Source organism: Nicotiana tabacum, chromosome 10, assembly GCF_000715075.1.
Source record: "Nicotiana tabacum cultivar K326 chromosome 10, ASM71507v2, whole genome shotgun sequence".
In the NCBI taxonomy this organism is placed as follows: Eukaryota; Viridiplantae; Streptophyta; class Magnoliopsida; order Solanales; family Solanaceae; genus Nicotiana; species Nicotiana tabacum.
This window is the reverse complement of record NC_134089.1, coordinates 65284008-65296632: the sequence shown is the minus strand read 5'-3', so window position 1 is coordinate 65296632 and position 12625 is coordinate 65284008. Positions and strand designations below refer to the sequence as shown.

General features: G+C 36.7%; 1 protein-coding gene across 1 annotated transcript; it reads left to right on the top strand.

Annotated features, from left to right (window-relative positions):
• Window positions 1-5186: 5186 nt before the first annotated feature.
• Window positions 5187-8166, top strand: LOC107799631 (root phototropism protein 2-like). Its single transcript, XM_016622771.2, has 5 exons — window positions 5187-5350; window positions 5437-5506; window positions 5596-5973; window positions 6044-6772; window positions 7440-8166. The coding sequence occupies exons 1-5, from the start codon at window positions 5289-5291 to the stop codon at window positions 7923-7925; spliced, it is 1725 nt and encodes a 574-aa protein (XP_016478257.2). The 5' UTR covers window positions 5187-5288; the 3' UTR covers window positions 7926-8166.
• Window positions 8167-12625: the final 4459 nt, after the last annotated feature.

The window sequence follows — 12625 nt, the reverse complement described above, 5'->3', positions numbered from 1 at the left end:
AATTTGTGAGGCAAAGGTGTATTAGAGTAGAGATTCGCTTAGATTGAGGTAAGTAACAATTCTAAATTTGGTTTTGAGGGTATGAAACCCCGTATTATGTGTTATGTGGTTGGTTTTGAGGTGACGTACATGCTAGGTAACGGACGTGTGGGCGTGTACCATAGGAATTATGACTTGGTCCATTTCGTGGAACTATAAAGTTGAACAATCTGTTATTAGCCATATGATCTCTATGCGTTATAGAAATTTGACTGTAAATAAGGCTAGAAATCGCGTTTAGGCTATGTGTTGGTATTGTAGGGATCCACAGAGGTCGTGTTATATTTTGAATTATCTGCTAAATTGTTGTTTGTACTTAGTCTCAGTTTTACTTGCATATCATATCTCAGTCTCTATTATTCCATGTTGGTACATCATATAATTATTGTTTGGGTTGATTTTCACGATTTCTCAAAGCCCAAGAGACTAGAGAGATTGATGAATGAGTGAGGCCGAGGGCCCGATTGTGAGGACATTAATGTTATAGCACGTGATTTGTCCGTGCAACACATGAATTATTCGTGCGAATCCAGATATTGATACTATAACACGTGAGTTGTCCATGTGGATTATAGTGCTTAGGCTGAAGGAGCCCTTCCGGAGTCTGTACACCCCCCCAATAAGCGCAGATACCTACTGAGTGCGAGTGCTGAGCGATTAAGAAAAACAAAGTGATTGTTGCTCTGAGAGGATGCTTTTGATTTCATTATTGTTGCACTTAGCTGCCATATATCACTGTCTTGAAATTTCTGAAGGATATTATATTTTGGTTTACTTGAACTTGACATGAGGTAACTGATTTGACCCGAACTGTCGAACTTGAAAGCATGCTTACCTTCCTATGTTGAAATTGTTGTAATTGAATTATAGATGTGAAGCTCGTCACTACTTTAAGTTTTTTATTTAGTTTTGTTGCTTACTGAGTTGGTTGTACTCACACTACACTTTGCACTTCGTGTGCAGATCCAGGTGTTCCCGGACTGGTGGGTGTTGATTCCTTTGCTCAGTTAACCGTTTGGAGATTTCGAGGTAGCTGTTTGGCGTTTCACAGACCTTGTCTCTCCTTTCTTATCTTTCCGTTTATTGTATTTAGTTCCAGACTATCATAGACAATATTTTTCCAGACTTGTGATGTATAGATGCTCATGAACCTTGTGACACCCCGATTTGGAAACTTCCATGTCGAATTTTGATTTTTATCCAGTTTATGAGAGCTTTAGTTATTTAAACTGTTTAGCTCATTTTCATTTTTAAATGTTGGAACATTTTGAAATATCGGCTTGCCTAGTACCACGTTAGGTGCCATCACGACAAGCTAATTTTGGGTAGTGACAAGCAGGGTCAGTACTGACCTGGGGCAGCCCAAGGGTCTAGCCTAATAGCAATGGCCCCGTGCATGCCATAATTGTTAGCACTGCACATTTTCGAGCTATGGATGAAATATAGGAATTTCGGCTGCAAGCCTTATTCCTAATATGTCCTTATATATGCTTACCAAGTTTGGCATCATTTGGAGTTTGTTTTCCTATGGGATTGACTAAGCCGAATTCAGTGGCATTGTCGTAATTAGATTAATCTTGCGAAGGCTTTATTTCTTTCCTTGGATATGAGAATGGGAAGAACCTTTAGAAATGTGTGAAGGAAGTCAAGACAAATCACAAAGAACAAACGGAGCCTCATTCAGATTAGAGAGAAGTCCATTATGATTCTCTGGCTAAAATATGTCAAGTGGGAAAATATGGGCCTTTTCTTTTTAAGCATATATTGTGGGGGGGGGGGGGGGGAGGGGGAGGGAAGAGAGGTGTTGAATGCTCAGCCATCCTTCCCAGTGCATGTTGCAACCAAGCCGCACCAAGTGAGCAACCTTGAGAGTTTAAGGGCCTGCCTAGGCATCTCTAAGGAGTGTCCAAGGTATCCATATGAGTTAGGGAATTCTATGGACCGCGCCACACCTGAGGGCTAGCGTTGGCGCACAACTAGTGCCAGAGGCTTGACGTATGAAACGACTAGGACTTGCAGGTTATCGTACGGATGGATAAAGATCTTAGTGCTGATTGGATACTCGAGGCCTCACTCTTAAGAGCCTTGTGTGTCGACTTGTTAGCATGGCTTAGCTTCAGCTTGCAAGCAAGGGTTTGTTGGCCTAGAAATGTAGTCGTGGGGCGACACTGCACTATGCGGGATGAAAGTATATCGCGAGGGGTAGGTTTAGCAATGCCATATGACAACCATATGCATCCTATGAAAGCCGCATATGACAAAGGCCAAGGATTGAACATTGCCCTACTCAGCAAAGCACAACTACGTGCCAAGCTTGATGATTGGACTATGCTTGTGAGAGCAATGCTCACTGCTAGGTAGGAGTGGCAAATGGGCGTGTCGGGTCGGATATGGTTCGGGTCGAAAACGGGTAATGATAAAATGGATCAATTATCCGACCTGATCCATATTTAATACGGATACAAAATGGGTTAACCGGCGGATAATATGGGTAACCATTGCATATGATCACTTTTGGGAGAATTCTTAGTCTCCCTAATTTGAGGAACCCCCAATTTGAGGCTTTACAAATGTAAAAGTTAGACTCATTGCTTATCCATTTTCTAAATGGATAATATGGTTCTTATCCAAATTTGACCCATTTTTAAAAAGTTCATTATCCAACCCATTTTTAGTGGATAATATGGGTGGTTAACTGTTTTCTTTTAACCATTTTACCACCCCTAATGCCAGGCGATTGACTGACATGTCTGTAGCCAAACCCCAGGTGTGCGCAATGTCAAGACCCAACTTATGAAATGCGCCATAGGAATATGTCAACAAGACAAGACTAAAGCTCTAGCATCAAACGAGCGGCACGGGAGAAGCTAAGCCTCTGAGGCAAGCTTCGACATAGGCATAGGATCGTGCTAGAAAACCCGGGATAAGAGAAGGCTAACTTGTAGTCAGGTGGGTCTATGGGTGTCGCACGAGCTATTTGAGTTTCGCTGACACTATGGAGGAGTCGGCGCGTGATAATTACTTTGTATTTCCTTGGTATAAAAACTAAGCGATGTTTGAAGTATATAGATTAACATATCTAATAGGAGTACTTGATATCACTCTCATCATACTTTATTATTTATTAAAAATAACTTACATATGCTGTAACGATATAAAAAGTAATACTCCATCCGTTTTATTTTATAAGACACTATTTTCATATTAGTTTGTTTAACAAGAAGAATAGAATCTTTCTAACTGGAAAAACAATTTAATTTTAACTTTTTCATATAAATATTATGGCATGAATAAGAACACAAGTTTCAAAACCCTTTCCAAAGTCAAATAATCATTCAAATCACAAGTTTGAGATTTTTTTTGAATTCTTTCTTAATTTCAGTATAAAAATTATATTGTTTGACTCCAACAATATACTACTCTCTCTCTTTCAAATTAGATGAGCTACTTTTCTTTTTAGTCTGTTCCAAAATAAATGACATATTTTTAAATTTAGAAATAATTCAACTTTAAATTTTTCAGTTTACCCATTTTTACTCTTAATGAGAAGTTTTTATAACCACAAAAATATCATGGCCCCTTAAGCTTTTAAGACCACAAGTTTTAAAAGTCTTTTTTGTTTTCTTAAACATTGTATCGAGTCAAACTACCTCATCTAAATTGAAATGGAGGGAGTAGTATATAGTAGCATTCTTTGTGGGAAAAAGGAATACTTCAAACAAAGATGGTTTTAATTATGATCAGTTTGGGAAGACATTCACCTAATTTGTGTCGTTCGTATGGTCATTTTCACCTTAGCTCTTTTGTATACGTAATCAACTTGCTTTTTTGATCGCTTGACAATTGTTAAATGAAAATATTTGGAAAAGGAAAAGAAAGCACGTCTATTTTCAGAAGATAGAAACTGTTTGAGAAGGAATAACAAAGTAAAGTAGCATTGGCTTATTCAATGCACCAGTTCAACAGCGATGAGTAGAGCTACATAATTCCGCAATAACTTCAGACTAACTCATAGGGGAAAATTTGGACACCTTTCGCATGTCTATCATAACAACAAAATGAATGTGTGTCATTTTAGTTTACATAAAATTCGATCAAGATACTACTTCGGTTTTACCTATGATGAAATCAAGAAAACTTGAATTTTGCTGTGGATAATATGATAATTGACCTCTCTTTAATTTATTGGAGTGGATCAAAATGAACTCCGTAGTAGAACCAGGAAAGATCCAAAAAACAAGTCAAGATCAGACGTGAAAAAGAACAATAAGCGAGAGTAAAAGTTGAGAGATTCCAAGCTGAAACTGCTTTATTGGCTGTTGGATATTTGTCGTTAATAGGAATAGGAATCGGGGGCAGAATGGACAATGTGCTTGAAAATGTGATGCGTTTAAGATAAATTAATAATTAATTGTCACCCGAAAAAACTGAGTAGAAACAAGTAGGGGTGTTCATTAAAATCCGAAAAACCGAACCAAAAAGAAAACCAGACTAAATTGACCAAAAAAATCAATACTTTTTGGTTTGGTTTAGATCAAATTTGGTTTGGTTTTGGTTTTAATAAAAAAAACGAACCAAACTAAATATAGGAGTAACTATTTTAAATTTATTATTACATCTATATATATGTATACTTTTATACAAAGTTTCAAAATTTTTATAGTAAATGTTAATCGTTTGCACTTTTAGTACATGATTTTACCTTTACATTCTAGTTTGATTGACAGTTTTCTTTTGTTAAGTGTAAGAATCTATTTCATGTTAAAAATAATATATTTTTAATTGAGTCCTTAAATTATTCATCACTGTTTGATTCAATTATCATCCATATATCTTGGTAAATAATAGACTTCTCAAAGGGCAATTGGTTTGATAGTGTTACATTGAAAATGTGGTCGCCGAAATATATGTTTGGTAGTATATGTCTTATATTTAAGAAAAAACCGATAAATAACCGAAAAAACCGAAAAACCGATATAAACCGAATCAAGAAAAAACCAACTTAATTGGTTTGATTTGGTTCTAATATTTGAAAAACCGACTTACTTGGTTTAATTTCTTTTTAGGGAAAAATCGATTCAAACTGAACCATGAACAACCCCGGAAACAAGTTACAAGTACAAATAAACTGGATGAAAAAGCCACATCAAGATAAACCAAGCTCTCTCTATATATCCTATAATTAGACCTCTAGTTTTATTATCCTAAGCTTTCCCTCTATGCACTAAATATTGAAGCTTCCCTCTCACATGGCTGTTCCTATCAAGAATACAAATCGACTCTCTCTTGCCATGGAAAGAACTGGCCAATGGTACTATCTCTCTCTCTTTTTCCTCCAAACACACCATTATTAATCTCTTTTCCTGTCTCAGTTTGTATTAACTTTATATATGACAGGGTGTTTTCCCAAGAAATTCCAACTGATGTTGTTGTTGAAGTAGGTGAAGCAAACTTTAATCTTCACAAGGTACGTTACTTATGACCTTGTTATCTTTTGCCTTAACTTAACTAGTGGAATTCAGTTGTCATTTGTTGTTATTATGTTTTCCATGGCAGTTCATGCTTGTGGCGAAGAGCAACTACATAAGGAAACTTATACTAGAGTCTAAAGAAACAGAAGTAACGAGGATAAACTTGTCTGAGATACCAGGAGGTCCTGAGATGTTTGAAAAAGCAGCCAAGTTTTGCTATGGAGTCAACTTTGAAATCACAGTTCATAATGTAGCTGCTCTTCGTTGTGCTGCTGACTACTTACAAATGACTGATAAATACTGCGATAACAATCTTGCTAGCAGGACAGAAGATTTCCTAGCCCAAGTTGCCTTGACTAGCCTTTCTGGCGCACTTGTCGTATTAAAGTCTTGTGAAAATCTTCTTCCCCTTGCTGAGGAACTCAACATCGTTCAAAGATGTGTTGAAATCGCCAGTGCTAAGGTACTGAATTCATCTCATTTAAAATTTTAATTCAAGTGGTAATTGTTGAAAGCAATATTATATTGTGTAGGCATGTGTGGAGGCGAATTTTCCAAGCAGATCACCACCAAATTGGTGGACGGAAGAGTTAACCATATTAGACATAGCATTTTTCGAAAGAATTATCATTTCGATGAAAACTCGGGGAGCAAAAGCGTTGACCGCAGCAAGTGCTATAATCACGTATACAGAGAGATCTCTTCGTGACCTTGTACGTGACCACTCCGGAAATGGAACCAGATTAGTCGAGCCAGAGGACTCCGACATCAGGATGCATCAACGGCAACTTCTCGAGTCAATTGTCAAACTCTTACCTGCAGACAAAGCAGCTTTTCCCATCAATTTCCTATGTTGTCTCCTCCGTACAGCAATTTTCTTAAGAGCAGCTAATAGTTGCAAGAATGAATTGGAGAAAAGGATATCAACAATTTTAGAACATGTGACTGTAGATGATCTGCTCGTGTTGTCTTTTACTTATGATGGCGAAAGATTATTCGATCTTGAGAGCGTTAGGAGAATTATTTCTGGATTTATGGAGAAAGAGAAGACTGTGGCGGTTTTTAATGGTGGTGATTTGGGACAACAAGTTTGTTCCACGGCGATGCAGAGAGTTGCAAAGACTGTAGATGCGTATCTTGGTGAAATAGCCACTTTTGGGGACCTCACTATAGCCAAATTCAATGGAATTGCCATTTTGGTTCCTAAGGGAGCTAGGAAGGTTGATGATGATCTTTACAGAGCCGTCGATATCTACTTAAAGGTAATAAATCCTTTTCGCAGATTTTAACAAAAATATTCTAGTCATGTTAGTACAATTACTTTAGATTCGAATGTCCTTTTTAGGCTTGTCAGAGATTTATATATTATAGTCCTAAATAAACTAATTTCTATAATATTGGATTATGGCGGACTTAATTAAGTGGAATGACATGAACTGTGAGATTTTTGAATTTTTTTTTTTTTTGGGTTCAAAAGATACTTAATATATAATACTAAGGTTGAACATTACAAGGAGCAGAAGACAACATACACAGCGGACTAGGGGAGCGACCTCTTGGTGGGTGATAACAAAAAGGGGATGCTTGTTGGAAACTAGTACTAGGGAAATCCGTTTCCGGGGGATACAAAAAGGGCTGCCAGATGTGCTGGTCCGGCAGTTAGGTTAACCTGTCTAACAAAAAGCATTCCCGAACGATCGTCTGCTAGCGTCTTCTAAACAAAAGGTGGGGGTTGAGCAAAAACGGTGATGCTTGCGGAACTGTGAGGATTTAATATAGCCAGCTCCGGCTTGTTTAGAGTTATAGTTACTGTTGTTGTTTGTAGCAAGATATTATGCTTAACGACTTAGATTTGCATGTTAGCGTCGACTTACCAACTAATTTCGAGTAATCAGAAAGAGTAATAGGATCTTTGTAAAATGATTGCAGGCACATCCAAATTTGGATGAAATTGAAAGAGAGAAAGTTTGCAGCGTGATGGATACACTGAAACTTTCGTATGAAGCCAGAGTTCATGCTTCACAGAACAAACGTTTGCCAGTGCAAATAGTCCTTCATGCTCTCTACTTCGATCAACTGAAGATAAGGAGTGGCGGAGATGATACTAGCAATTTACCCGATGCCATGGCAACAAGGAATCAATTACAAGCCGATGTTTCGCTTGTCAAAGAAAACGAAGCTCTAAGAACTGAACTGTTGAAGATGAAAATGTACATATCCGATATACAGAAAACAAGTCAAGGGACTACTTCAGCTAAACCCAGTCTTAGCAGGAAGCCAACCTTCTTTTCTTCTGTCTCCAAAAAATTGGGGAAATTGAATCCCTTTAAGCATGGATCAAAGGACACTTCTATGATTGATGATGCCACTGTAGATATTACTAAGCCTAGGAGGAGAAGATTTTCCATTTCGTAAGTTAATTATCTTCACCATATATTTGGTTTTAGTTTATGTTGAGTGAGAATGATTGAATTTGTGTAAAGGATTGATTCTCTTGTTTGTTTGTTTGTTCTCCTTTTAGGACGAAGATTGCTTTTATATCCCCATGTTCTAATGTTACTATAAAGTAGAAAACACTTGTTTTTCAATACTGTGTTAATTCATGTGATTGTATACCCAACTCTGTTATATATGGATCACAAGTGATCAGACAAAAGATTACATCTCTTTATTGCATTCCTCTAAATTGTTTGTTATGTTGACTGAAATCAAAGTAGTTAAAAGATCCACTACTCTGCACCATTAGATATTTCAAAAATAGGATTTGTATTGTCTTGCTAAAATTAATAACGGAAAGTCACGTAATTTTTAACATTTAATTCAGGCTAATGAAGTGATTAAATTGATCGCAAGGAGTGAACGGGCTCACACAAGGACGGTGAGGTCATTAGGATGCGTGAACCTATTTGTGGTACAAGTTGAAAGTGGTTTGAATGGTGGGAGGAAACTCTCACGATCTAAATCCCACCAAGTCATGATGCCACATAACTTAACGTGCTAGGCGAACCAACCAATATAAAATACAATTTGTCATGACCCAAAATTTTACCAAGTCGTGATAGCACCCAGCCCAACCGCTAGATAAATTAAAATAATGAGTCACTACTATAATGAGAAACCAACAATGATAACAAATAAAATAGCAAGAGAATTCGATACAGTTATCCAAGGACGGATAATACAAGTCATGAACCACTATGATTTAGATTTACAAACTGGCAAAAAGAATAAATACAATATTAGTTTGAAGTTTACATAAACAGAAATAAAGTACTAAACTACCATGAACAAATGGTAGCTTGAATCTGCAATGCAACTACAACTTCAATGCCAGCCTTCTCCATTCACAGCAACTCAGCTCCAATCCGAACTCATGTACTCACTACGTATCTTGGCTAACCTCGATAAACTAATGACGAGGTTTTTAAGTAAAAAAATACTCACTTTGCATAACTTGTACATCTCAATAATATATACAATGCAGGAAAATATACAAAGAGACATGTCATAGAACAATAAATATCAATGGCAAAGGTGCACAACTAGGGTAAAGGTAGTAAACAAGCTTTTCTAATTAAACAGATCCAACAAATATAACTTGCGCCAATTTCACTCACAAAGAGACACCAAGTAGTGCGTGCTCATGACTCCTACACGAATAAAGGGCATCTATACATAACCGTGATCCGATTCCGTATCACTTTATAAATACCATGGTTATAAGACTAATGTTTCAATGTATGGTGTTAACCCTCTTTTTACATTGATCCAATGCACTGTTTCCAACTCAACAAAACATGAGCTATCAACTCACATAGGTAAAATCCATCTTGACAATCAAATCATCAAGTAATAACAGAGGCACAAGAGAGCATGTTAGATGCAATATGAAAACATGTAAAATTCATGGCAACGCATAAAGAATGCATGTGCATGATCAAGAACGCCACCCTTAGCATCAATAGTGAAAAGCCACCCTTATATTGCACACAACATCAACAGTGAAACGTCATTCTTATATTCCACACAACATCAATAGTGAAATACCACCCTTATACTCCATTCAATATCAATAATGAAATGACACCCTTATACTCCACATGAAATGCCATCCTTATACTCCACATGAAATGCCACCCTTATACTCCACATAACATAAATAGTGAAATGTCACCCTTATACTCTACGTAAAATCAATATCAAGAATGCCACCCTTATACCCTACACATCAACAATCAACCTGTATAGCATGTTTATATGTTCCATGATCATAACAAATTTAAAATAATAATTTATCATGAAGAAACATATTCTCTTCATTCATCAATAAGGTGCACAAAGACATGAAAATAATAAAGTGCGGATGCGTGCTCAAGATATAAGACATAACTATGGCTAAATCAATTCAACAATGATTCCATAAATGTCAATTTTGGCTAACTATGAGATAATAATATTAAAACATGATCTCTAACATGAAAGGATAAGTCTATGTAGTCATACAAAGGATCACACGTATTTTATAGAGAGTGGACAATTGAATTAAGGCACATCAGAAGAAGAACAAGTATGGATGCATGTTTATAACATACGCGTGACTACGTTCGAGGCGAGTATAACATCCATCTCAGATTAGTTCATCATGTTCAAAATAAGGTACCAATAACCTCAACATTACTCTAGCATGGTTTATTGTGCTCACACAGTTAATCAATTGAATAACACATACAATCACATAAACATACAATCAAATCAGGCATATAGTAATCTAGAATCTACCCCGAGCATGAATACCATGGCACATGTATATACGTTCATCACCTCATATATATTACTTCTGCATGTAGAAAATAACATCAATTAGTAGGAAAAATCCCCTCAACCAAAGCTAGGCAAGACACTTACCTCATCCTAGTTAGTTCAAAGCTCCAATATTATATTTCCTTGAGAAATCACCTCAACCGTCTCAAATCTAGTCAACATCACCAAGGAAGTCAATCAATGCTACAGGAAATGATCCCAATTTGTGAAGCTTCGATCTTTGAAGAATTTCTAAAAAGTCAACAAATTTCAAGTTGAGCTCGCATACCCAAAATGCAGAACCAATACCACAATCCAATGACTCATAATCTGCCGACTCTAATTATGTGATTATATTCCAAAATTGAGTCTAAATCGGTACTTAAATCCCCAAAATATACTTTCTCAAGTGTAGGTAACATTCTAATTTTCTCTTCAAAATTCCATGATTAAGGTTTGTAAATTCATGGAGAATCAAGATATATAATCAAATCCAAGTGAAAATTACTTAACCACAAAGTAGTAGTAAAATCTTCTCCAAAATTGCTTCTTACCGAGCTCCAAAACTCAAAATAATAAAATATGAGTGACCCTTGAAATATAATAAGCTGCTAGGGATTTTGCTTCTACGGACAAAACACCGCACCTGCGACCTCGCATTTGCAAGCCTTTGCTCGCATCTGTGAACCAAGATGAAGTTGCCCACCCCGCATCTCCAAATTAACCAATATTTTTATGTAGTGCCTTCCTGAGATGTCTTGGAAGGGCGACGTCAGGCAAAGCAACCAACTTTTGTGTGATTACTTTCCGCCAATCAAAGGCCCTCTCAGCATAATAGACTAGACTATGAGTGTCGTACGAGAAAGTGAATGTCAAGATCACAATTTACAACTAGAGAATTGTAAAAATAATTGAATGAAGGCTTGCTTGTATTAATAGAAAACAATGATTGCAAGAAAGCTAATGTGGTGCCAGGAGAAGGAGACACCACTGCACAAATTTGATTGCTTGCAGCAAACTTCAGCGACTATACGCCCCTTATATATGTCTTAAAAATAAAAACCTAAGCTACAAGAGTAGACATAAATAAGCTAGAGAAACATAATGCAAATACAAGAAGTAAAACTGTTGGCCCAAGTAAAGGTGAGTTTTGAAGACTGACAAAGGAACTCAGACATGGATCAGGTCCATCCTAGGAAGCAAAAATATGGTCAACTCAAACATGTGAGATGCACGTGAAGGAGATAAACCTAACTTATTAGAAGTGATATCTTCTGATCCTGATCGAAAAAAGTTGCATATTGGATAAGGAGAAAGACTCCTTACTCAAAGAGAATACGGTTTAAGAGAATGATAGAGTTAGAGGTTGAGATCAACTAGAACTCTTTCACCAAGGAAGAGTAGCATTAGAATTCTAGTCAATCTCTATTTACTAACTCCATAAATATTAGTGTTTTTCTCTTTTACAGGTAGCGCACATAAGCAGAAGTTAAATGTGAATTGAGAGCAAAATAGCAAGGCAATTTTGCAAGCAATTTATGTGTGATTCAAGCGTGCAAAACTGAAGTTACATGAACACGATATTGTCTGTCTTTTATTCTCGTTCAATTGTAGTAGGTGTTTTCATATTATACCTTTCAGCTTATCTAGAAGCAATTGTATTAGATACTCAAAGTTTTCAAGTTATAGTTAACTTGAAGTTGTCGAAAAGTGAGGATGTGTGATACAACTGGATTAGAGGTAATCCTAGGTTTACAAAAGAGTTTTTTGTAAATGCAGTTTTTGGCTCAGTGATTTTAGTGGAGAGTTTGGGAAAATCTTACTGGAAAGTAGGTCGTGATTTTTTCACCTTTTGAGCCAGGTATTTTCCATGTAAAATCTCTATGTTCTTTAATTTTTGTAGTTATTATTCCACAACAGTAGTAGTTGGAACACATAGAAGAACCAAGTCCTTCTATAATTAGGTTAAGCGAAAAATTGGACACCACACAAATTACCCCCCTCTTGTGTGATATAGAAGTATAAAATATCATTTAGTATCAGAGTAGGTTATCCTTAAAGAGGCTAACACCTTAGGAATAGATCAAGATGAGTGCACCACCTGAAAACTGGAAAGGACAATCCACTGCTAGGTCTCCACTCTTCAATGGCTACTACTACTCCTGGTGGAAAAACAAGATGAGAGATCACACCATCGGAGAGGATTATGAACTATGAGACATTGTTACTGATGGTCCCTTGGCTACCATGAAGAAGAATGCTAAAGGAGTGGATGTGCCAAAGACTAGAGCTGACTGCAATGCTGAGGACTTGAA

What these genes read in the sequence shown, in the direction of transcription:
- LOC107799631 (XM_016622771.2), top strand. Translation starts at nt 5,289, where the DNA reads ATGGCTGTTCCTATCAAGAATACAAATCGACTCTCTCTTGCCATGGAA. An exon ending in CAAACTTTAATCTTCACAAG is followed by an intron (nt 5,507 to 5,595) that starts GTACGTTACTTA and finishes TTTCCATGGCAG; the next exon opens with TTCATGCTTGTGGCGAAGAG. An exon ending in CCGTCGATATCTACTTAAAG is followed by an intron (nt 6,773 to 7,439) that starts GTAATAAATCCT and finishes AAATGATTGCAG; the next exon opens with GCACATCCAAATTTGGATGA.